Source organism: Temnothorax nylanderi, unplaced genomic scaffold, assembly GCF_030848795.1.
Source record: "Temnothorax nylanderi isolate EJ_2023f unplaced genomic scaffold, tnyl_v1.0 TNYL_tig0230_pilon, whole genome shotgun sequence".
Lineage (NCBI taxonomy): Eukaryota > Metazoa > Arthropoda > Insecta > Hymenoptera > Formicidae > Temnothorax > Temnothorax nylanderi.
The window spans coordinates 202654-226938 of record NW_027249292.1 but is presented as its reverse complement, the minus strand read 5'-3'; the positions used below and the strand labels follow the sequence as shown (position 1 = coordinate 226938).

General features: G+C 44.4%; 3 protein-coding genes across 9 annotated transcripts; 2 read left to right on the top strand and 1 right to left on the bottom strand.

Annotated features, from left to right (window-relative positions):
• Window positions 1–59: 59 nt before the first annotated feature.
• On the bottom strand, window positions 60–3260 carry Mol (dual oxidase maturation factor 1 mol). Of its 3 annotated transcripts, none has more exons than XM_071717952.1 (8): window positions 3085–3260; window positions 2425–2625; window positions 2247–2304; window positions 1577–1711; window positions 1049–1268; window positions 734–945; window positions 460–655; window positions 60–373 (listed from the first exon to the last, which is right to left on the bottom strand). In XM_071717952.1, exons 2-8 carry the CDS (start codon window positions 2587–2589, stop codon window positions 193–195), a joined length of 1167 nt encoding a protein of 388 aa, XP_071574053.1. In that variant the 5' UTR covers window positions 2590–2625; window positions 3085–3260; the 3' UTR covers window positions 60–192. The 3 variants fall into 3 exon arrangements, with proteins under 3 accessions (XP_071574053.1, XP_071574051.1, XP_071574052.1); XM_071717950.1 differs by having other exon boundaries at window positions 2425–2633; window positions 3085–3256; XM_071717951.1 differs by lacking the exon at window positions 3085–3260 and adding an exon at window positions 2803–3071 and having other exon boundaries at window positions 2425–2633.
• A 1709-nt stretch (window positions 3261–4969) lies between these two features.
• Window positions 4970–20212, top strand: LOC139779531 (uncharacterized). 5 transcript variants are annotated; one of them, XM_071717921.1, is made up of 4 exons: window positions 4970–5131; window positions 8829–8870; window positions 11317–11598; window positions 15557–20212. In XM_071717921.1, the coding sequence occupies exons 2-4, from the start codon at window positions 8855–8857 to the stop codon at window positions 19807–19809; spliced, it is 4551 nt and encodes a 1516-aa protein (XP_071574022.1). In that variant the 5' UTR covers window positions 4970–5131; window positions 8829–8854; the 3' UTR covers window positions 19810–20212. The 5 variants fall into 5 exon arrangements, 3 of the variants coding, with proteins under 3 accessions (XP_071574022.1, XP_071574024.1, XP_071574023.1); XM_071717923.1 differs by having other exon boundaries at window positions 4973–5131; window positions 15560–20212; XM_071717922.1 differs by lacking the exon at window positions 4970–5131 and adding an exon at window positions 8069–8189.
• A 952-nt stretch (window positions 20213–21164) lies between these two features.
• LOC139779536 (smoothelin-like protein 2) lies at window positions 21165–24103 on the top strand. Its single transcript, XM_071717928.1, has 5 exons — window positions 21165–21463; window positions 22654–22729; window positions 22904–23027; window positions 23161–23312; window positions 23417–24103. The coding sequence occupies exons 1-5, from the start codon at window positions 21424–21426 to the stop codon at window positions 23538–23540; spliced, it is 516 nt and encodes a 171-aa protein (XP_071574029.1). The 5' UTR covers window positions 21165–21423; the 3' UTR covers window positions 23541–24103.
• The last annotated feature ends 182 nt before the right edge of the window (window positions 24104–24285 follow it).

Sequence of the window (24285 nt, the reverse complement as noted above, 5' to 3'; positions counted from 1 at the left end):
CGTAATTTTGTAATGCGAATGCTCTCAAGATGGCTTTCCGTAAATAACTCAAGTCAGGGTTGTTTTGGATTCTTTTTTTTTATTAAATAGTTTTCATGTCATTAAATAATATTCATATAATAAAATGCGTATCTAAGTTTTTAATGGCGCTTGGGAAAGTATCGTAGCTGCCCGCAAAGTTCGGGAAATTTATTAGCCATTAACGGTTCTGCGCGTGGCTGGCGGGAATGGATATGACCAGTTACTCTTGCTGGGCTCGTCGCCGATTTCTTGTGGGAATTCGGACAGCTCGTGCGACGTGTAGCCCCGATTAATAACACCCTCGGTGTCATCCTTAGCGGCGTGCCTACTCTGAAGTTTCGACGACAGTTGACTGAAACATTTTTAGAGCCGGTAGAACGCAAGAACTGGAAACATAATTCAGTTAAATTCGACTGATAGATACTATATAACGCGAACCTCATTATTCGATCTCCGAACGAATCCTCAATCTTGGGGACTTTCCGCCTAACGTTCCGCGTATCGAAACTCTCCTCTATAATGACATGTCTGTCATACGGCGTGTCGTAGTCGACCTCGAGTATGGTCGAGAATTGATGTGGGAAGATCATGTCTATAGCTGTTATTACGAGTCCCGCGAAGAGGCACGCGGCACCTGCGAAGAAGAGAAAAATCGTCACATATATAACCGCGCATCGACGTAATCAAGTCGTTTCAAGACAAGGACACGAACCGGCTGATAGCACCAACCAGTAGTTCCAGCCTAGGTTGAAGGAGAGAATCGAGCCCTCGATGTGAGCTATCAGAGGCTCGCATGGTAAAAGTGCCGTATAGATCAGGTTCGTTAGCAACATGCACAAACCCGTAAAAATCATGCCGTATGCCCCATACCGCGGTACCACCATAAGTAGCAAGTTCATCATTAGCCACGAGGCGAAAGAGGTCCTGCGCAAGAAAATTGATCATTTCGCGTACGTGCGTCGAGTAAAAAATTATAAGACTCTGGAAATAATTCCTATAAAGGTACTTTATCACGGAAGTGATATACCATAGCATAATGGAGGCGTAGTATCCAGCTTCGCGATACCGCGAGCCCCAGGAGAAGCCTTCCTGATGAAGACTGAAGTACTCCGCCAAGGAGACGATGGGGAACGGCGCGCCCTGGTAAAGAGCCTGCTTGAAGGCGCTGGTCATCTCGCCGGAACTCCGCCACCAGAACCGTTCGTTGTACTCGACATCGCCGCTCGTCTGCTCGCTACCTGGCGATACTGCAACGATAAAATCTCGTTGACGCAGGCAGACAGATTGTAGCGAACATTCCCAGGTAGCAAACGTTATTTAGTCGTTACGTTAACGTTGAAATAATCAAAAACGTCATTTCGACGTCAGTTATACTACCTGGGTTGGTTCGAAAATTGCAATTTGCGGCGCGCAAAATTTTACCTGAAAATTTCAACCTTATTTTCTAAATTTATTCTGTCAGATATTTGATCAGTCGCAGTTCGATATCTTGAATCGTAGGAGAGCGCGTGTAAAAAGATTTAGATATCCCTATATAGCTTTCTTTGAAACTTACACCTGTACGTTATATTGATGTGCATCAAACCGATGTAACCGCCGATGTCGGCCGTTGCCTTATGCCTGGAGAAAGCGCTGTAAGAGCTGACAATGGTAGCGGAGCTCGTATGCCAGGATGAGCCGTATTGCGCCACTACGCGCACACAGAGAGCACAATTATTCTTCCGCACGTTCGCGGCGTTACGTTTGTGATTATTCTTGATTACTCATCTCGGGGATAGATTTAGCAACTTTATTTAACAGTCAAAGAAGCGTTAAACACGCATGGTTTACTGCGGACACTACAAGCGGCCAGTGGCGTAACAACGTAACTGCAACGTTTAACTCTATATTTTAAATAATTTCGATCTCGATTATTTTGTTCTTTATCTCATTTTTCGAACTTCAACGCGCTTAAAAGTGGTAAACGATATATCGCACGTCGAGGAAAATGAAACGCAGGATAGATAACACGATTCAGCGCTACGAAATATGTAGACGAGTCCGTTCAACAGTTTTATTTTCTTTGCTTCTTTATTAATTTCTTTCCTTTCTATTTCTTTTTTCTTTTATTCTCTTCTTTTTGTCGCTCTCGCGACTCTCGAGGTTCGCGGGACGAATCGGTTTTGGTTACGCCACTGGCAGCCATCAAGGCCCCTTGACTTGGAAAGTAGACAAAGTGCACGAACCTTGAATCGTCGCACCCACGAAGAGGCTCAGGGTAACCGTGAGAAATGTGGTTAACCGCTGCGGCGGGAGAAACACCAGGTTTACACGGCCAGAACACGCCAGAACTCTCGTAATTGACTTTAAAACCGTCGGTCACGAACGGACGCGACACGGAGGAGGAGTGGGAAAACTGCTCACCTCTTTCCTGACGCCTGGGAATATGACTAGAAACGCGGCGAACAGGGTGCCGAATATCACGAATACGATAACCAGAGGCACGTCACCGGTGACGGGAGTGCGGTTGCTGTAGCTGTAGAGCGTCGGGCCGCCGTCGCTGCGAAAGGCATCGAACCATCCCTTCATCTTTCCTGGATCAAGCTAGTTCCGGCTCGCCGGAATCTGGGCCACTCGAATGAAAAGATTTTTTGCATTACCATCTTCGGCAGAGCACATTTATCGTAGACTATACGCGATCGAATTAATATTTCCCTCGCGAATCGTACTATGTACTACTTTCATACTATTTCAAGACACAACCATCATTTTTATTTGAAAAGAAAAGTAGGTACGACTTACTTAGCGATAAAAAGCGCAGGCAACAACGCAGACTTTGAGAAGATAGCTTCTGGGCGTTGCTAGACACTTTTATTCAGATATCCTTTTAACTTTTTATTATTTGGGGAACACCGATGGATCTCTACGGGTGACATATCACCGCGAATAAAAATGAAGATTCAAATTGACGACATTCGTTGTGATATAATTCTAGAGAAGCGCAATTTCTCTCGTAGCCATTGGACCCCAAAAAACGCGCAACTTTGAATCACGAGGGATTTTCTGCCTTCGAGGGGAATTTACCTACGACCAGCAGGTTCGGGCTCAAGGTCGGAGTTGCCAAAACGCCTTGCGAAATCCTCGGCATGCGTCGAAAGCGCACCCGCGCACCGTGCGACATGTGGGACCGAAGGCGGCGAGTGTACTGGGGCCGGTGGGGCCCCCGAGTGGGTTAACAGGCTTGGAAAGCGGTTTCCACCAACGGACAGACGACCTCGTGCGTTACCTCGGCGGGAGAGAGAGAAAGATGGAGAGAAAGAGAAGGTGATGCCGCGGGTGGGGCTGTCACCGCGATGGTGCCGATGGTCATCGGCGGGAGAGAACGAGAGAGAAAGGCGGGAGCGCGGCGGGAGAGACGGAGAACGGCTCGACGAGAAAGGTCTATATCGGATCAGCTGATCCGATTCCCCCGTTGGCCGTTCGCTCCGGGCTCCGGGCCGACTTCAGTCGCTCGCTTTTTAAGTTAGGTACATCTATTAGCGTCTGATTAAAGAATATATATAGTATAAGTAATAATTCGATCAATTCTTTGCTAAATATAAATGTCCGTACTCATCATGTCGGCGTTTAATGGCGGATGATTCAGATGTTTCCTTAACGAAGAAAAAATTAAACAAGTTCTATGTTTTATACTGCTTTTCCTTTCCAGCATCGTATATCTTCCGTAATTAGGCTTCAAATTAAAATTCTGTTAGACTAAAACCGTTCGAAATTAATTCGAAAATATGGCATCGTTAGATATTCGCATTCTTGAAATTTAATTCAACAGTATAATCCTATAATCGCTTCTTTTTATTTATATGACTATATATATATATACATATAAAAATTAACAGTCGGTTTAAAATTAATAAGATATCTCGTCCTTGCTACGATATAGTTACCGAGTTCTTTTTTTTTATTATTCGATGAATCGGTCATCGAAAGCGATTCCGCATAACGACGCGCACAATATGACGACGTGCGCAAGGACACGGATCGCATGGCACGCGAGATATGGCATGCGGGTGACATCAATGCCGGCAAACGAAATAACTTTCGTGGCGAACGAACGAGAGCTTTCAGCTTTCCCGAAATATTCTCGAGTAGCTGCAGGCGCGATTTGGACTGGCCACTTGAATATACTACGAGCTGATGACAGTGATGACTCCGATTTACAGTCGTGAAAATAGAAGTACGCGAGTCTTAAGAAATTTTGACCGACTTACAAAAGATCTAAAGGGTGAGAAAAAGATTGCCGCTTTATCATAATATTAAATGAATACACACGTTTGTAATCTTTTATTTATTTATTCAAAATCACAAAAGCGTTTTCGACTGGGCCGCGGGTTTGCTCGCTCCGAGAAATCGAGCAATTAACATTCAATGTAGTCAATGTAGACTGTGCGTGTATCTTGCGTTTCGCGAATTGCGAATTACGTAGTAGAGGCGTAGACCTTTTACACGACAAATCGTTCCTGTGAACGGTTAACGGTAGCCTCGTCGCGCATAGATCGCTTTAATCTTCACACAAGTTCTCTTTCTCTGTTTCTCTCGAACAACGTCATGTCACTTGCATCACTTTCCTCGGTGCACAGAAGAACTTATAACGTTCTGCGCGTCGCGATGTCCTCCGATTCGCCGATGCCAAGTGAACGACCGTCGGGCGTCGTCGCATTTCGAGTCGCACATCCCGGTAGCGGAAGCGTGGTATCGGGGAGCCGTATTTCGCTCGTTCCCCGAGGCCGGGTACCGCGGTATGCCGTGATCGCCGTGTCCAAGCCGGCTATGCTACACCGCCGCCAATAATTCCGCTATTTCGGGCCGTCTAATTTGAGTTCGGTGACGCTATGCTTTTAACGGCGGCGTTGATAGCGGAGCATCATCCAGCGCCGTCGGCCGTCGGCCGCCACCACCACCACCGCCGGCACCGCCCCGGCTCCCGCCGCTCCCGGCTCCCGCCAGCAATAACCACCGGAACGACGAGCGACGAGAGTTCGGTGGTGGCGAGACGGCCGCTCGCGCTCGCTGCAGTCTCCCGAGGGCTTGGGCCTCCTACTGCCACCCGACGCTGGTCCTCCGATCCTTAAAGGTAAAATCAGCCCTTCCTCTTGGAGATCATTGGCATTTTCCGCATTTTCCCGCGAAACGGTAACCCTTCCGCAACAGTAATCAATCCGGACATGATCAGGCAATTGGTGACAATATTTGGACTGTATTTTGCAATTGTTAAAAGACATTCTCGTAAAATCGGTGATTAATTCTGAATTCCTCAGTATAATTGTTGATATGTTTTTTCAGAATATTTTTAAAAGATGATATATGGATGATATTCGGTGTTGTTATGATGACTGAAGCGAAAAATTTATTATCCTCGCTCTTCCTTAATATCAATTTTATGTGAAATTAGAGTATTGTTGCGCGTGCGTCCGTTGCAATAAAGGTACTTAAATAAAAACGAGAATTAAATGATTACTAAATTCTTTCAAGATGTGGAACAAAAGAATAACATTAGACCATGTGGAGATAGTATGTTTTAGAAAGCTTTTTTGTCTTGATATACATATATGTATCTTCAATGCAGATTAGTTTTAATACTTTTAATTAAATATACTAATTTTCAATGTCAATCTTTTGGAAAAGTTTAATGGTACATTATACATTCGGAAATCTCAAAAGAGTTAATCATTGAATCATGATGTGGATAATAGGGAAGATAACTCATTATTGAAATACCGATTTTGTTTTGTGCCGAGTTTGATAAGAACCAATTACGAGAAACGTACAGAAATAATTCGGAAGTCTTGCATATTGCAAACGAACAGTTTGGCATTCATAAACGTTATTTTTACTCCAAATGCGTCGCCGCTTCTGGCAAAACACACAATATACCTAACACACAAAATACCTAAAACTTCTTCATATGTATATACATATATATATATATATATATATATATATATATATATATATATATATGTATATATGGAGGGGTAAAAGCCATAGTGGTGTAAGTCAAATTTTTTAAAATATTGTCTCGTATGCATAGATGCAATTTATATATTGTATAGATTGCATCTATGCACACGAGTCAATATTTAAAAAAATTTGACTTACACCACTATGGCTTTTACCCCTCCATATATATATATATTTTTTTTTTATAAAAAAATATCCGTTATAAAATTCACGTTAAGAGTATTCATTGTTTTTTAAATCTTTAATGTAAAAAAAAGAAAAGAAAAATTGAATTTTTAGCTGTTATAAATCTTCCTAAAAAAACGTTAGTTATATTTATAATTACATCTACACCCTACTGCATCGAAATAATTCTGAATGCATAATTGAGAAGGATTTAGTTTAGGCTTTGCATTGAACGTTACTTTAAAACCTTGCGTTTCTCTTCCTGCGGATTCCAATTTCTCACTCTTATGAAACTTTTATGAAAAATTTTCGGCAATTATACCAAGTCCGAAAACGGGAACGCGGTCTACGGAAACTGCATTTCTGTATCCGAAAATACGTGACCGTCGACGAAGCGAAAATTCGACGAGGCCGTCATTTCGTGAGTCGGCAAGAGCTTCAAGCAACAGGATGGTAAAGTGATCGTTGGCGTGCTGCCACGTAGAATCATTTACTAAAAGTCACGGGCTGCGCGATTGAAACGCATGGTAACATTGGTAACGGCAAATAGGAACGGAAATCGGATTGAAATCGGATTAAACATATATAGGGATGAAATCGGATTGAAGTCAGATCAAACATATGCGATTCGCGAACGCATCGACGAACAATCCTGGGTAAAGGAAGTTAAGCGGTATATATCAAATCAAATAACAAGTTACTTGAAAGAGTAAAGGATACTAGCAGGCAAGATAAAAAACAAACTACCACTTGACTTGTCTTTCGAGATATAGAGAGAATTTATGAAACAAACAAGATTATATATGTATAATATCTGTAGAAAGAAAGAAAAGAAGCAATTGAATTGAAAAAGATTGAATAAAAATGTTGTATCAATTTGATTGTTTCTTTTCTTTCTTTCTACATTGAAGATTAAAAAAGAAATGAATACTATCAAAGTGAATTTTATAATATAATATAATAATTCTATAACAGATATTAGCTTTTAATTTAAAAGAAAAAAAAATATATATATACGAGGGTAATCTGAAAAGTTTTGAGCCTAACATCGACTTGAAATGTGTCGATGTTGAAAAATTTGACCGAATTTGACCGAAAAAATTATGTTTGAGGCTCAAAACTTTTCAGACTACCCACGTATATGAACAAAAGTCTTAAGTATTTTGTGTGCGTCTTTTGGACATTCGCCTGTCTATATTTCTATCAGCTTCGTGAAAACTTTTTGCCAAACAAAATAAGAGGACAATTCGATACAACCCAATCTGTCTCTTTTTTTTTCAAATATTAAAAAAAATTAATCTAAAAATGTTGAGCAGATTAAATTTATCAGAAAATGATTATATTTCTTCCATTTTTCAAACAATGAGTTAGATATCACTGCGCGAAATCTTTTAATTACTTTTCAGCGCAATCAAAAGAATCGACAGAGTAAACCGCGATGGGAGGAAACAAGTCGACGAACAAAGTTCTTTCAATTGAAATCCGAATCCCTCCGTTCGTTCGATTCCTCCGACGATCCCATTCATTCGCCGTTCGAGCTCGAAAGATCACGCGTGGTAATCTCGACGAGGAATCTCCGTGACGAGCGAAACGCGAGTACTTCCTCGCGGTAGCATTCGGTAGCGTCTACCTACGCGCTGCAACTCGCCCGGCCTATTTATAAAATGCGACCTCGTGGCACACACCGCGATCGCCACTACCGCCTACCTATCATGGTCGTCCCGCGTGCAAATCAGCGCGCTGTCTAGCCCGCTTCTTCCCAATTTCCGAACGTATATACGAAAAACGGGTCAAAGCTATTTTCGCGCCGAAACGGCCCTCAAAGCCGCGAAAGTGCCGACGACGACGATGCCTCGTTATAACGAACGCCGCGTGTACCGCGTGTACCACGCGCGTGTCGTGCGTACCGTCTCCTCGATCTCGCTCTTCCGCCTCTGTTGTTCCTGAGCAAATCTCTCAATCTGGGAACGATTTAGGACAAATCTTAGAACGTCGCAAAGAAGAAGGTAGGCCGTTTGGATGCGCGCGCTCCACGTGATCGGCTAAACTTTAATCCGATTGCGATCCCTGCCGTATCGCGCGCGTGTTTGGTTTGATATCAGATTCATTGCAATATGCGTATCTCTGAATTAAATCTTAAAATCGAAGTCGCTTAATGTTTTTTTTTTCGTAAATTTATCAATTGACAAAAAAATATAACGTATTCATCAAAATCGACGACACATAACACATACACACAGCACGCGTAATAAATTTTGGTTTATAATTTAAAGAAAAAAATATACAGGTAAAATTACTATCCTGTAAGGTAACACGGATATCGCTTTACATTGTAAGCGTCGAATTAAAATAATTCGGTCATATCGTCGAGCTCACTTAAATTGAAAATTGGAAAAATAAAGAATCTTGTGGCTCTTTCCGATATTTTTAAATAAAATGGCAACTAGATAAGAATCTTTTTAAACAGTGAGAAAATTTTCTTCGCCAGTGGATAAATAACAATAATGAGGCTTTATTGACTATAACTGGCAATCTTTATTAATAATAATTCAAGAATCTTTTTACTTTAATACGCATTATCGGTAAGGAAAAGGTAAAATATTGCAAATATTATCGTTTCCTAATAGCGGTGTTTACTTTTCCAGGCGTCCAGTCGAGGCGGCGTGCCGAAATGTCGGAAATAGAAGGTGAGGGCCCCTTTACGAGCTCTGTCACGACCATGTTGCTTGAGTATCATCGTAGATAGATAAACGAGTGTCAGTGGAGGAAGTCACGGGAACCGAGCGTAATTCAGCGTATGCGTGCAAAAAATGTAATGTTCAATATGATCAACGTAATGTGTAACGGAATGCAGAGCGTATTAACCAAAAGATTCTGGACGACCGCATTCTCGCACAATCAAAACGTACCTCTGTCTACTGCCTCATCTGGGGGTGCAAACAGTTTACATCCTGTCGCATCTCCGCGATATACATACATAATGCCGCTGTGTTCGCCACTGCACTGACGATGTTTATTAACAAGAAAGCGTTTGCCGAGCTACGTCATCGATCTTTATAAAACTCTGCCTCTCTAAAACGGCAAAAAAATAATAAGAATCATCTATTTATTCTTCTCTTGTCGATAGAATTGAGATTTAAAAAAATAACATAAATTACAACATTTTTATCCTGTCACTTTATATAGATATTTTTTTCAAACATGATGCTTTACGTTATTAGAATATTTTTTGCGGTGGCCGCATGTGCCCCTACCAAGATGGCACCACATTAATTAACCGCGCGCAAGCAAAACGCACTTTCTCGCGAGCGCTCGACCGCGCCGACTAAATAAACAAATTCGGCAATAATACATCATTTCCGTTTATCTAACCATACTTCTCCATCATCATACAACGACCAACGACACCAATCCCAAAATGTACTTACTGATTTTGGTGTCTCTCTGATTGATGGCGATTGAAATGTTCTACTTATCTACTAGATAATGATAATAGGCTGCTATATTGCATCACAGTATTTGCCAACTTGTATATATACAGGGTGTGCCATTTTAATTTATCCACTCAAATATCTCAAAACCTGTAAGTTTTAGAAGGAAAGTTTTAGATGGAAAAAAAGTTTTAGAATTCAATTATGTAATGGCTAATTATATATGATCTTATATAATTACATAAGTCCATTTTTTCTCGGGTATGGGTAAAATGTCACTGAGAAATACTAAAACTCTAAAAACTCACTTGAGTTGATCTCATTACATGAGCTCTACATGTTCTTATTATGGACGATCTTTCCCAATACTCTTCGAAATGCGTACTTAAATACTTTGCCATTGGTTGTAAAGCTGCTCGATGTTCGATTAATAAATGCATTTCCAACGTGAAAATAGCGTTGTTCTCAGATATTGGGAAAGATCATCCATACTAGGCACATGTGTGACCCATATATAATACATATATAATATATTACAATCTTATCCATCTCACTTGTCATCTTACCCATCTTACTTCTATTATCTCGGCTTTCATCAGGCATTAATCATTTCTATCATAACGTAAAATTTGGATTAAGCATCAGTTGGAAAATATGGTTTCTTACGTCGATTCTAATAATTTCAATAATTGCGCATGGATTAGCAAATATTACGGACACAAAACTTAATCTTAATAATGTAACATATTTAAGATATACGAATAATTCATTCGTATATCTTAAATATGTTAGCCGATGAAAGCCGATGGAGATAATAGAAGTAAGATGGGTAAGATGACAAGTGAGATAGATAAGATTGTAATATATTATATATGTATTATATATGGGTCACACATGTGCCTAGTATGGACGATCTTCCCCAATTAATAAGAATTATATTTATGATTCGACCCGAACATTTGTTCAAATGTTTGGAGATAATAATAAATTATTTGAGGAGCCATATAGAGTTCATGTAACGAGGTCAAATCAAGTGAATATAATCAGTATCTCTCAGTTACCTATACTAGTATTCGCACCTGGCGAGATAGCCAGGCATTACTTCGAAATGCGTACTTAAATATTCTGCCGTTGGAGGATGCCCCCAAAAATACCATGCGACTCTCTGCGAGTCGCGATGGTGAGACTCCACAAGTACGTATATGCCTGCCTCGCTCTTGTCGTTCTATGAGATCGGTGAGAACGTCGATCAGGGCAATGAGTATTGTTGCCGAATTTGTTTATATATTTTAGTCGGCGCGGTCGAGCGCTCGCGAGAAAGCGCGTTTTGCCCGCGCGCGGTTAATTATACAGTGTGATGCCATCTTGGTAGGGGCACATGCGGCCACCACAATTTTAAGAAACATAATGAGAGATCGTTGCATCTTATTTTGTGTAACTATCAGTTCTTTTGAGTTACGTAAAAATCGGATTTGATTCTGAAACATGAACATATTGTCGAACATCACGCATTCTCTGTCATGACGCATAAAATTTTACGACTAACTCATCGAGAACTTTAATCTTTCAAGCGCCGTTGCATTCATTCGTCATCGAAAAGAGACATCTTTCATTGCGGATGATCGCTTCTCATCTCTTTCCGATTAACGTACGTGCGCTTGTATCGCCGAAACGATTATTATCTTCAACTCGCTTTTCGCAGATTCGCAGAACGAGGAGCAGGATGACACTCAAAATGAGACTCCGGAAACAGCGGAAGTCAGCAATGAGGCAGCGAGCACGATAGAAGAATCATATAGCTCAGAGCTATCGGAAAAATCATCTACGAAGGAGTCGGAGGAGGAACGAGAGGAAGTTAAGGAAAAGGAACGGGAAGAAGTAACGGAGAAAGAACGAGAGGAAATTAAGGAGACAGAAGCGGAAGAGACGCCAAATCGCGAAGAAACGCAAGAAGAAGAAGAAGAAAAAGAAACGCCAGCGTCAGGTTAGTGATGCGCACTTCGATCAATCAAGTAAAGCACCAAGAAGTACAGAGAGAATTCGAGGACTTAGCAATCTTAAGTATGAAAATATTTGTGTGAGGATATTATTAAGCTCCAAGTGTCGCGAGATTCAACACGACTTCGATATGATACATATTACGCAATTAAAACAAAGCGATTAAAACAGCAATGCAAACAACAATATCACATTAATGCATTTATAGTTTGAAAAGAGCTACAATCTACAAATTTGTATCACTTACTTTTGATCCATGAAATTTAGTAATGTCAAAAGAGGTAAAAAATTTCGAAAATGTTACACGTTTGTAACACGTTTGGTACGTTCCCACATGTATTTAGGATAACGATACGTTGTAGCAAAGTATATCGCTGAAATGGTGCGCTAGAATGTGCGCAGGCACACTCTCCGGTTTCTGAGAATTTGAAAATTTGATCTTGTGCCATCTTGTTTTTGTTACCTCCTTCCAACATTAGACACCTTGGTATAATTAAACTTGGGAGAGGGATTAAAGCGCGCTGAATCTAGATAAACAATACAATTTGATTAGACTTGGCCAATTAAGAGGACCAATTCGCGTTTTCAACTCTTGAGAACTTAGATTCTGTTGCCTTCCGCCGGTTTGACTCTTCAGCTAAGGAAAATTAATTTTCACTTACCACCTTGATGCAAAGTTGGAAATTCGTTTGAAATTAAGTTCGTCGTTTTTGGGACATCTCGCGCCAGTTAAAATAGAAAATCTATTAATTTTAAAGAAATTGCGTACAAGCTCACGCACCGGGTACGCGGCGTGTTTATCCCGTCGCGCTTGTCGGAACCAATCGGCGTCGCTCACCAAGTCATCGGCGGGTGTTTGCGTTAGCGCTACCATTATTCGCATAGACGTTCACGCGTTTATTTGACTAGCGACGTCAGCGGATAGTTCGGCGCGGATATACAGCGCGGATCTGCGTTTCGCGGTATGTTTCAAGGAAATCTAAACTTTCTTACGCGCGAGAACTATTTCGGTCGCGCTACAGGTTCCCGCATTATTTACAAATCTTACGCTCTCGCGGCGATATACAATTACACAGTTACCTGATACTACAATGGAAATGCCCGATATAAATTCTCGGAATATGAAATATCGTTACGTACAACGGAGACTAATGGCGCTCTCAAAAATAGAATTATTGACGGAAACGAGAGAGAGAGAGAGGGGGGGGGAGTGGGGAAGACAAGAATATCGAAATAGCATAGGCAATACACTTAGACTGAGACAATGAACGGAGTAAAAGAAGATAAAATAATGTGGGAAGAAAGAGAGCAGAAAAATTGGCACAAAGAAGATCCAGTAGAAGAGAAATACCACTGGCTAGACGTTAGCGTGTTAAGAATGTCTAAAGCGAGAAATCTGTATTGTCGCTACAATTTTGAAGATCTCGCTTCCGTCAGGCAAATTAAAAAAAATGGCGTTTCTGATAGATACGGACATATTTACAATCCGCAAAAAGAAGGCTGCGCTACGAAAGCTTTTCCATCCGGAAAGAGAAATGAAATGGGCGGATAGAGCAAAGTGGAACGCGGCAACTGGGGTGCAACCAATGTTATGTATCTGTGCGCACATTCGCTACCTTATCCCATTCAACAAAATAACGGATTAAATGGAATATATGTCTGAATTATTTTTTATAATTAACTTTTGATCGAGTAAACGCGGAAGTTTCGAATACTATATTAACGTGTAAGGAGAGAAACGAGGACAGCGTTGTTTTTGTCAAATCAGCGCCAGGCAGTCTCATCTGACGTTATTTCGCAGTCGTTGCTATTATAACGCCTTCATTTCCAAAAATATAAATTCGAGACGTGGTTGCATTACGGTGCAACAACAACGCAACAACGTGATTAATGGCACAGATGCGGCGCGGGCAAGCTGTTATTAGACGGTTATATACCGACTATGCAAAATCGGTTGCGATAAAGAAACGCACGAGCGTTTTCGGACCTTTGTGACGACTTCGCCTTGTATAACACGCGGGTAGTTTCGCGGCGTACGCGCGAGCGCTTTGCCTTGCCTCGCCTCGCCTCGCCTCGCCCCGCTTCGCTTCGCTTCGCTTCGCACAGCAGCTGCACAGGCGTCGAACGAGCGACCGAAAATAAATCCCCGCAGAGAGAATCCCCGTACGTTGTTTTAAATAAAGCGAGCGCGCACACGCGATAGCCGAAGCCGGTCAGCGCGCGCGTTTGGTCGCGCGATCTCCGCTCGCGCGAGCCGCTCTCTTTCTTTCTCTCTGCTCTCTTCTCTCCTCGCGAGAATCGCAAAGAAATCGCGCGCGTCCGCTTCGCAGTAGTGGCAAGACGATCGCAACCGGGTAAAAATACTGTGTTCCGATAGTTCCGCGCGTTAAAATTCACTGTTGTGCGGGCTCCCTCGGGTTTTTTCTCGCTCGCGCGATCGTCGTCCGATCGCCCGCGGTCGCGCATCCCTTTAGGGGAGGAAGATTAACGGTGCAATCGAGCGACGTCCGAGGTATCGAAGCTCGCGGACACGACGGACGCGCGGGACGGATTGTCGCGCGCGAAACCGGTTGTTTTACAATGCTTCTAACAAACTGCCTCGCGCGTCCCGCGAGCCGCTCCCGCGGCTCTCGCGGCTCTTAAAACGCACGACGCGTTGACGTGCCGAAGAGAGACGTGCCGAGGCGGCTGGACGTGCGACGTGCGAGGTCTCGGCAGCGCGGTGTCTCTTCGCGAAGCGATAAGCGAGCGCGAAGCGAGTTACGTTGGAAAACACCTGAGAAAACACAGTGTCGATCTGTGGAAATTACGCGTTTTATTCTTTTCTCTTTTTCTACGGTTTAAACGTGAAAGAGTAGCGTTTGTCAAAATTTACCGATCTCTCTCGTAAACTGACGCGATCGTGTTTCGATAGGAAAATAGTGTTCAATTCTGCGAATGTCAGAATAGTGCTTTCTTCAGTTATTCGATATTTTGCCATTGATGTTTTTAAAATTGATTTTTTGAAGTAATCTACGCTTCTTGTGTCACTCGCGCGATATATGCTACAATTGTAATCCGAGCGTAAAGCGCGTGACATTGATGGTGCTTTCGAAAATAAATGTCGGAAGTTCGGAGGAGGATCGTGTCTTGACGACGATCGTGTCTCTGTTAAACGACAAATCGTTGTGAAGTAAATTCTGGCAGCAAGACACGGGTATACGTATTTACGATGGTTTCACCGACGCGAGTAATCTAATGTACATAATTCAGTCTTCGAGAAGCACCACTTGTCGAGATTTACGCTCGGACTCTTCAATCGCGGATTAAAAATAGCGATCGTTCTGGCAGAAAAGCAGTGGGTTTTCTTCCACTATTCGACTAGCGAAGCAGTATTTTGCCGTTGGTATATTTTCTCCACGTAGTCTGAAAACATAGTAGGTATGTTGTATGGTTTTAACACTTGCGTAAAAGCGTAATTTTATTCCTACGTTACGAGAGTTTACCTCTATGAGAGTTAATATTTATATAATATCTTTTATATAATATTTTTACATAATTATCCGCCAACAACTTATACTTATTGTTTCATTAAATATTACAGTGCATATAATATAATATAAAAATGTGGAGTGTATAAACTCTACCTGTAGTTACATATTAGGGATGCTAAAAATATTTATCTTTATTATATAATGATCCAGTCATTATATATATCTACATACATGCAATATAGATGAAAATCGTTAAAATTTATATTGGCTACTTTTAAAATGTAGTATGAATACATTTAATTTAATAATTTCCAGCAACATAACAAAACTGACATGTGTAGAAAAGTACGATAAAAACGCGATAATTGTTCTAATTGAAATCTTTTCGAATCAAAGTTAAATAATCTAATTAAATAGACTCAATGTGATTATGAGAATGATCCTGATTTCGTCCGGTCTGTTTCTCCCCAGCAGAGCTGGCGACCGTCACGAGGAGCGCGTCGTCGGACGACGGCGTGCCAGTGTCGGGGGTAGCCGCGAGGCAGGCGGAACCGGGCGTAGGGGTGCCATTGGCAACCACCGTCGACGACAGCACCGGAGACGGACAGCAGCGTCGCGTCAGCGGCGGTCCCAGTGCGGGAGTCGGTGAGTGGAATTCATTGCCGGTACTGGTAGAACGTCTGCGCGAGGCGCTCGAACTGTCCCTGGCAGCGGGTTGCCGGCGAGGCGGCGACGAGCCGACGGCGACGTCGCTCGTCGTGCCCGGCAACGGGATCGGCGACCGATCCTGCGCGCGCCGTTCTATGGAACAGGCGTTACTCGGCAGCGACCACGATTGCAACCACGACGTGCCCGTGTCGAGGAAGGACGAGCTCAAGTTCCTGGAGGATCTGCTGCTGTTGGACATCCAGACCGCGCTCTCCCGTTTGCGCGAGACGCTCGAGCGTACGGACGTCGCGACGCTCGCGAAGCACGGCGGCGTGTCGGATCCCACGAGTAAGCTACACCTCCTGCGACTGGTCTCGAGCTTGCTGTCGCGGCTGCAGGTGCCGGCGGAAGAGAGAGAATCTGGTAGCAACGAAGGCGGCAAGACGACCGACGTCGCGGCGCAGGGCGGCGGTGCGTCGCCCGGACGAAGACGGCGACCCGTCAGACACACCATCGGCGTCTCCGCCGAGGAGATCGCGCGCGCGAGAAGGCAGCTGGAGCAGAGCAGCGCGGACCTGGCGAGATTGAACGATCAGGTGTTTCCGGCTGAACGACCTGAACCGCTGCTGGCCGCGTCGCGTAACGTGACGAGCGGCGAGAGGCCGCATGTGGAGGAAATTCACGACAAATACACGAAGGACGTGATTAATCAGCGTCAGTCGTTGCGCGACAGGAATAAGGACACCGGTGCGTATCGGCCGCTGATCCCGCCGCAGATTGGTTACGCGGATCGGCCGACGATCACACCCAGAACGGCGGATGAGACGAATACGCGTCAGACCAGACGGGACGGCGTCGACGGTTACCAGGAGAAGGTGAGCGACGACGAGGAAACCGCGATCAAGAGGGCAAGCGAGGAGCAGAGTCGGGTGACGAAACTCGCGGCGGCGCTTCGACAACGCGCGGAGCTGATCAGCGCCGGCAAGTGCAACAACGGCAGCAACAAGTTCGCGGCGAAGAAGTCGAAGATCAAGCGCGCCAATACCATCGATATACCGAGCTACCTGAAGTTACAGGCCGATAGTCTCGGCTACGACAATCCCGGCTGCGTGGTCCTGCGACGTCCCATCAACGTGGGTGACAAAATCGCCGCGAACGCGTCCAATCTCGGCGTTCCGTCGTTTCAGCCTAGAACGGATAATGACAAGAAGTTCCTGGCGTTGATCAGCCGGAACAACGAATCGCAGGCGTACAACGCCGCGCCCGCCTTTGTCAAACCCTTCGGCCACACCAAGGCGACGGATATGTCGCAGACGAACGAAAATTGGAACAGTCGGTTCTCGAACATCAAGACCGCTTTCGACAAGTCCTCGTCCGCGAACGATACCGACAAGTTGTCACCAAGATTGCAAAATGTCGCGAAACGCTTCATCCCGGATATACCCCAAACGTCTCCTCAAGTTCCGGCGAGTAAGAAGACGCCGACTGGGGGCGGCGCGGCACACAACGGCTTTCCGTTCGCAAACGCAAGCGTGCCGCAGCCGGACGCGGGCTTCAGACACGCGCCTTCATCGCTGTTTCGAAAGATCGAGAAGCCACAAACGTCTAAGTCCCCGCCTGGCCATCACTGGCAGAGGGACAACGCGCCACCATCTGGAAATTCCTTGCGTGAAAAAGCCAGGATGTTTGACCGAGATAGCAACCAATCCCAACCGTCGTCGTTCAACGTAAACGAGAATACCCAGAAATCTCTCTTCCCTCGACCGCCGTGGATCGAGCACGATAGAAACGAAGGCAAATCGAACAAGATGGTCACCGAGAACGGACGGCTCGATTATCGGCTGTTCTGCAAGCAGTTCGCGCCCTTCATCGGCAAGAACGCTGCTCCGGAAGTCAAGAGTATCGAAGATCCTCGCAGGCACAACGAACACTCGAACGCGCATCGCAAAAACTTGGCACCGTTAAACGAGAAGCTCGGCGTGGTAGACGGGAAGATTTCCTTCAGGATGTTCCCCGAGAAAGGACCGCAGGTTCAGTATCGTCCGAGCGAGCCGCATCGCGCGGTTGAGAAACCAGTTCGGGACAAATTTGATCACAATTTTGTCCGCAGCGAGAAGAATGTGTTTAAACCGTTAGCCACGGTGCGCAATGATAAGGACTCGTCTGGAACTATATTCGCGGGGAACGCACCGATCGATGTGATGCTGAAAGGTAGCTCGTCCGTGGCCGTACAGACGGGTGTCAACGACGACAGTCATCCTGAAGAGGCACGCGTGTTTCAAGTGGTTCCTAGGGTCGCAAAGCGGCTGCCGTCCGCGTACAATAACGTGTCTGTTCAAACCTATAACGAGCCGGAATTGGAAGTCAAAGAACACTGGATAACTCCTCAACACAATGACGTCGTTCCGACATCAGACTTGATTTATCATCCTGCCGCGGATCCGAGCCATTTCGTTCTGGACCACAATCGGAATTATGCCGTAACGACTGATATCACTTCGAGAAACGAAGTTCTGCCCCTAGCGAACAAGAACACGTGCGATCTTGTCAAGGAAGACACCGTTTGCGTGCCGTATTCGACGGAGAAGGCTCCTTTTCAGGCGATTTCCGGTCATCAGTTGCCGGAACAGCGCGACCCGATCCTCCGAACGAGTCCGCGATGTGAAAATTATTTCTCGCCTAAATCGATTGATAATCGACCTCAAATGTATCCGACTTACATCCCGTGCGTTAAATCCGACAAGGATCCGTTCGAGGATCGGATGCCGAGCGTGTCGCATGATATTGGCAAAGAAAATCCCTTATGTACAAGCGACGGCGCTTTGCCAGAGGAACAGCATATCCAAAATCAGGATATCAGCGCGGACACCGGCGTCGTCACGCGGTACACTTGTGCGATCGCGACTGTCGCGTCTGCGGACGTTCCGGCGACACAACTCGATGAAGCCAGACTGGAATCTGGAACGTCACCAGCCTCGTCCTTGTCACCCTCGCAGCTCTGGCCGCATCCCAAACCGACCAGTAGCGAGACCATTACGACCGAGGACGAAATACGTCGACACAACATGTTACAGCAGAGCCTGGTTCGTCAGTTGCAGAACGAGCGAGCGATACTAAGCGATCATCATACGTCTGTCGTCAACCAGTCTGGCAATTTTAATCAATCTAACAGTTTTAATCAACCTCTGAGGTTCCAGCCGTCCGAGGCGCCGAAAAGACCGGAACTGCCGAAAAGACCGGAACCGCCGAAAAGACCGGAACCGCCGAAAAGATCGGAACCGCCGAGAAGATTGGAATCGCCGAGAAGATCGGAACCGTCGAGGAAGTTGGAATTGCCGAGGAGGTTGGAGCCGCCGAGAAGATTAGAGCCACCAGCGGTCGTCACTGGTTTGCTGTCGGTAGCACCATCCTCTGGATTCAGCGCGAAGAACCGGATCACCGCTCTGAGAGAACAGTACGAACAACCGGACCAATCGAAACCCATCCAGAAGGAACGCTCGCCGATCCCAAACGGCGCGAGCGGCGCGATGGACTCCAGTGACGAGTATCTCGTGTCCTGCACCAACAGGCCGTCCAGATCCATCGTCCTGTCAAAGTCCGAGTCGTGGCATCAGCTGGCAATCTCGAAAGGCCATCACGCTCCGTCGCGCCCGGTACAGGGTAAGTTACCGCCGCAAGCTCACGCTGGCGCCGGATCCTATCTTCCGAAACCGCCCAAGCCGAAGTCGCCGTCGTCCTTCAAGATGAAGAAGCAGTACGAGGCGTCTTCGTCCTCGGATAGCGTGAAGAAGATGGAGGACAAGATACGCAGGTACTTCGATAATCCAGCGAACGACGGCACCGCGGAGACGAGGGACTCCAAAGGTAGACGTTTCTCGTCGCGCGACTCAACGAAAAAGGGCCTCGTCAGTCTATCTAGGAGTCGCACCATGCCGGGGATATGTGACGAAAGCCTGCGTCTGACCATCCCGACGGTACCACAGATTCCCGTGGCGAGCCTCAACAGTGCCGAAGTAGACAAGGTGTTTGATGACATCTTCGAGGAGGCTACCAGGACCGATGATCTTCATTTCTGATCGACCGATCCTCATCGTGTTGTATAGTGTCGACGCGGGCGTACACTACGTACACTTGGGGGACTTGATGACGGTAAAAGCGGCGTCCGTTCGGAACTTTTGCGAGAGTACTCTTTGTGTGAGAGCTGAACATCGTGATAAGAACACGATTCTACGTTAGTCTCGACGTGCTACGTAATTGGCCGACAACGTGGATCGTTAAACTGTGATCTTGCCCACTTTGATTCGCATGGCCTGCCGTCGACAACTGTCATCCAGGACGACGCATCGTCGCGCACATAGCCGGTTAATTCTAATCAGACTGTTTACGTTAGGAGTTTGCATACGACTATTGTTGGTTACTTGTTTTCATAAGACTGTTTCTGTAAACATTAACTGAGAATAACTGTTCTTTGAGGTTTAACTGATTCTCTACTTCCTTCCAAGTTGGCTTCGACTGTTCGACGTTAATGGCAACGATCTACAGTACCTTCTTCATAAAAGTGAATTCAGTATTATCTAACTGCATTTTATACAAAATGCCGTGTGTTTTATTAGAATCCATGATGCTATGATTTGATCTATGATTTAATCATCTTTCATAGATAATTGAAGAGAAGCTAAAGGCACAGCTACGTTAATACGCTTGAGAGATTTACAGTTTAATTTGCTGTGTGCAATTCTCGCGATCTTTTTGCGATCGCTGAGGCCGTTGTAGGTTTGAAATTCGTGTCGAAGCTCTTTTCGTACTATACTATATACTAGGATCTAACAAATCTGATTAGAAGGTGCATATTTGAGGAACAGAAACATTTCGCGACGCCGTTCCCGAACACGAAGCTACATAGCTCTCTGCAAAGGCAACGCGTCTCGTGCAACCACGGCGGGATTGACGCCGATACATGGTCTTCGTCCATTACGAGAGACGGTAGTGCAGATCGATTCAACGACCATCGTCACCACCGCCGGTGTCCAGCAACGTCACTCTTCGTTCTTCTCGCTCAAGATCGCCTCGCTCCTGGCACGTGCGCGGGGAAAAGTCGAGCAACGCGGAGATCCACTGTAACACCAGCAAGAAATAGAGAACACCGAGCAACGCATCGGTTATTCCTCCGTTACTCCGCTCGATGCGCATTACTTATTGTTGGCCACGAGCCACAAAATCCGCATATAAAACAGTCACGCGTCTTACGCGCGCGCGACGGCTCGTGCTTACTTCCCTTTCTCTCAACTTTTTCTCTCTCAACATTTTTTCTCCTCTTTTTTTTTTATTTATATTTATTCAAACCCAAGTCGCGAGCGCGACGCGCACGTTCTCGCGGACGGAGTCGCTAAGAGGACCATGCCAATCCCCGAATAAAGCAGTGAGTCACAGCCCTTATTTTTGTTGATCCTTTTGTTGCGCAGTGGCGTATACAGTTTTGCACTGCAGCTGCGAGTGTGTCTATGAGTGTAATCGTTAGTGTACGCGTGCCGCGCGCTGGTACAATTGCCGAGCATAGCGATGCTGTGGCGGCCCGGATAAAACTCAGCTCAAAAGATCTCTCGAAAACATCCCCCCCCGAAAATATGGAAACGCTTCGATGAGAAACCAAAGGCGACGTTTCTCCACTTGGGATGTAAGATAGCTCCACGATGCGCGATATTGCAATTACAGCTGTTACAGCAATTTACGGTATTTCGCGGCATTCGCGGAACGTATTATATCTAACTTTAATCAATCTATTCAGAAGTTTAACAGGATTTTCAATATTTGTTTGAATGTGCAATATTGCATAATAATAATTATAATTATATGCGCACATAATATTTATTTAATAATATGTTACATTTATCATCTTTTTTTTTATGAAGACTGTTGAAGAAATTAAGCAGCTTTTTGGATGGATGTTTTTGCACGGACGACTTATGATATTGAGCTGCCATATGGGGACAATCTTATTGCACGCGTTTGCGAACGAAACAATTTCTACGCGAATTTCGCTTTGATATCACATTCGAAACCGTCATGCAATTTTGCAAACTTGCGCGAAAGATGTAATTTTAAAGTTTTTAAAAACAAACTGGAGTAAAGCTCTCTATCGATGACAAAAGATCTATAATTGAATTGTATGTAAGTATATTATACATCTAATAGAGATCGAGAGATTGAGATAGATATTTTTAAATGGTTTTTCCTTTCGTTAATCCTTACGAATTACGGAATTACGGTAAAAAAAAATTAGAATTCCTAAACGTAGTCTGACCGATAATCTGACCCATGCTTGCCGCCACACCTCGTAACGTCCTCGTGGAAGTACAAGTGCGTCGTGCGTGCGTGTGTACACGCACGCACGGACAATACCTTTTCAACGCTCGTGCATGGCGGTGGCGTCGATCGATGTCGGTCGATCGACGAATTTAGCACCTATCCACTTTACAATCGATACTCAATCCGAAGTGCTCCGTTTTTCTTTTACTTCAGATTTGTTCGCCTCCTTGTTACTTTAGATACTTTAGACAATTAATATCTGTACAGACACGTGTATGTTCCTCGTGATCGTGATATCCTGTTCTTTTTTTTTCATACTAAACCGTTATTGAATTTTTTTGTAAGACGAACTAAATGCATGTCGCTGCGGGCACGCGACGAGAGTGAGAGATGAACGATTCTGCTAGATCCAGATTTTCTAATAATTCCGCACCTCTGACGCCTTTGTTACCAGGATTCAGTTATAGACAATTAAAATAGATGTAGAAAGAGAGACATATTAACATATTTCAGTCAGATCTTACAATTAGTATGCATTTCGATACGAGTCTAACATATATCGTGCGCTTCTGAGCATTAATTCGTAGCTTTACAGCGCCCTGTTGATCTTTCAGCTCCGAAGAAGCCGCTGTCGCCGTTCGCTAAGTTCCGTCAGCTCGACAGGCAAAATAGCGCCAGTTTGTCGCCAAGGTGAGAACAGAAATTAAAACTGCACGATATGTAATTTATGATTACGCTTTAACGTGGCAGAGATCATCGAAGAAGGCTCTGATTGGCAGAGCGAAAGAGAAGACATGCTAATTTTACATATTCATTCACATCTTGCCGAGTGGTTTATATTTTGTCCCTGATTTGTTCATTTAGCCCCGTAAAATCGCCGGCAACGGAATTTCGATTCAAATTCACCGAACCAACTGTACGAGATAACGCTGCGCAAATTAAAGAGCGATTACTGGCGTGGTGCCGATCGAAAACCAAAGAGTACGAGGTAAAGTGTGCATCGTATATGCGTTATGTAAAATAATATTCTTACGACGCTCTCTTGTGTCTATCGAGAGAAAGCACGTTGCGGTTAGCGAGTTATTGAATTACGTATGAAAACTTTTTCCTCCTATTTCCAGAATGTACAGCTTGACAACTTCTCGACAAGCTGGAACAACGGTTTAGCATTCTGCGCGTTGATCCACCACTTTAGGCCGGATGCTTTCGACTACAATTCTCTACGTCCGGAGAACCGCAGGAAAAACTTCGAACTCGCTTTTACGAAGGCCGAGTAAGAGCTCCGAATTTTTCATTTCGAGATGCTGAGATATTTACCTATTAATCTTTTTTTTTTTTTTGTTACTCGCAAACCCTAAGAACTCCTCTCTCTTGCAGCGAAGTCGCTGGGATCGCGCCGTTACTTGACGTCGAGGACATGGTGATGATGCAACGGCCGGATTGGAAGTGCGTCTTCACTTATGTTCAGTCCATCTATCGTCGTTTCAAGGATGAAGACTAACGGCTAAAGTTTAAAATCGCAGCAGCAACAGCAGCAACATAATTCCATTTCACGCCAAGACATAACACGCTATACACGTAGAAAATAAAGTTTTTCTAACTCATATGTGGTTGGAAGAACAATAGCCATTCATTTTTGTACGCAGTCAGATTGGTGTTCCTGGTGGCCACATGTGAATCAAATCTGGTAGTAAGCGTAGAACTTCAGACAATGTCCTACAATGATGACGATGACGATGACGATGGGATGACGGCAATGATGATGAGTCATTGAAATTAGTCTCACGACCGCGTGAGAAGCTATAATGCATTCGTACATGTCTTATATTTTCGTATCTCGCATATTTTCCTGGCGCGCAGCCTTACTAACGTGTAACTACTTATTTCTACCGATGCTGATGCAGCGGCTAATGGCTTCTATAAAAAAATGCACGATAGTATTCACGTGTAAAAGCGAAACGCAGAATCGTTGCCAGTGACGTTAGCGTCGATATTATAAAACTAATAAAAATGTCTTAAGAATACCAAAGAGATTTCTCAAATAAATATGTGATATGAGAAGAATTGTTCAATTATTCTCCTGACATTTTATTAATTTTTAAGCTTGAACTTTCGCGATTCGAATCTTCGAATGTTTTTGAAATTCTCAAAATTGCACTTCTTAAAATTTAATTAATTACTATTACTATCTGATTATTATTATATGGTTATTATTATTATCGGATTATATATTTTGATATTCTGTA

Bases quoted from the DNA above. Each gene is read 5' to 3' on its own strand.
- LOC139779531 (XM_071717921.1), top strand. The intron at 11,599-15,556 runs GTTAGTGATGCG...GTTTCTCCCCAG, and splicing joins AAAAGAAACGCCAGCGTCAG to CAGAGCTGGCGACCGTCACG.
- LOC139779536 (XM_071717928.1), top strand. From the start codon at position 21,424: ATGCGCGATATTGCAATTACAGCTGTTACAGCAATTTACG. The intron at 23,028-23,160 runs GTAAAGTGTGCA...TCCTATTTCCAG, and splicing joins CGAAAACCAAAGAGTACGAG to AATGTACAGCTTGACAACTT. The intron at 23,313-23,416 runs GTAAGAGCTCCG...TCTCTCTTGCAG, and splicing joins CTCGCTTTTACGAAGGCCGA to CGAAGTCGCTGGGATCGCGC.
- Mol (XM_071717952.1), bottom strand. From the start codon at position 2,589: ATGAAGGGATGGTTCGATGCCTTTCGCAGCGACGGCGGCCCGACGCTC. The intron at 946-1,048 runs GTATATCACTTC...TTTCTTGCGCAG, and splicing joins TACGCCTCCATTATGCTATG to GACCTCTTTCGCCTCGTGGC. The intron at 656-733 runs GTTCGTGTCCTT...TCTTCTTCGCAG, and splicing joins CTGGTTGGTGCTATCAGCCG to GTGCCGCGTGCCTCTTCGCG.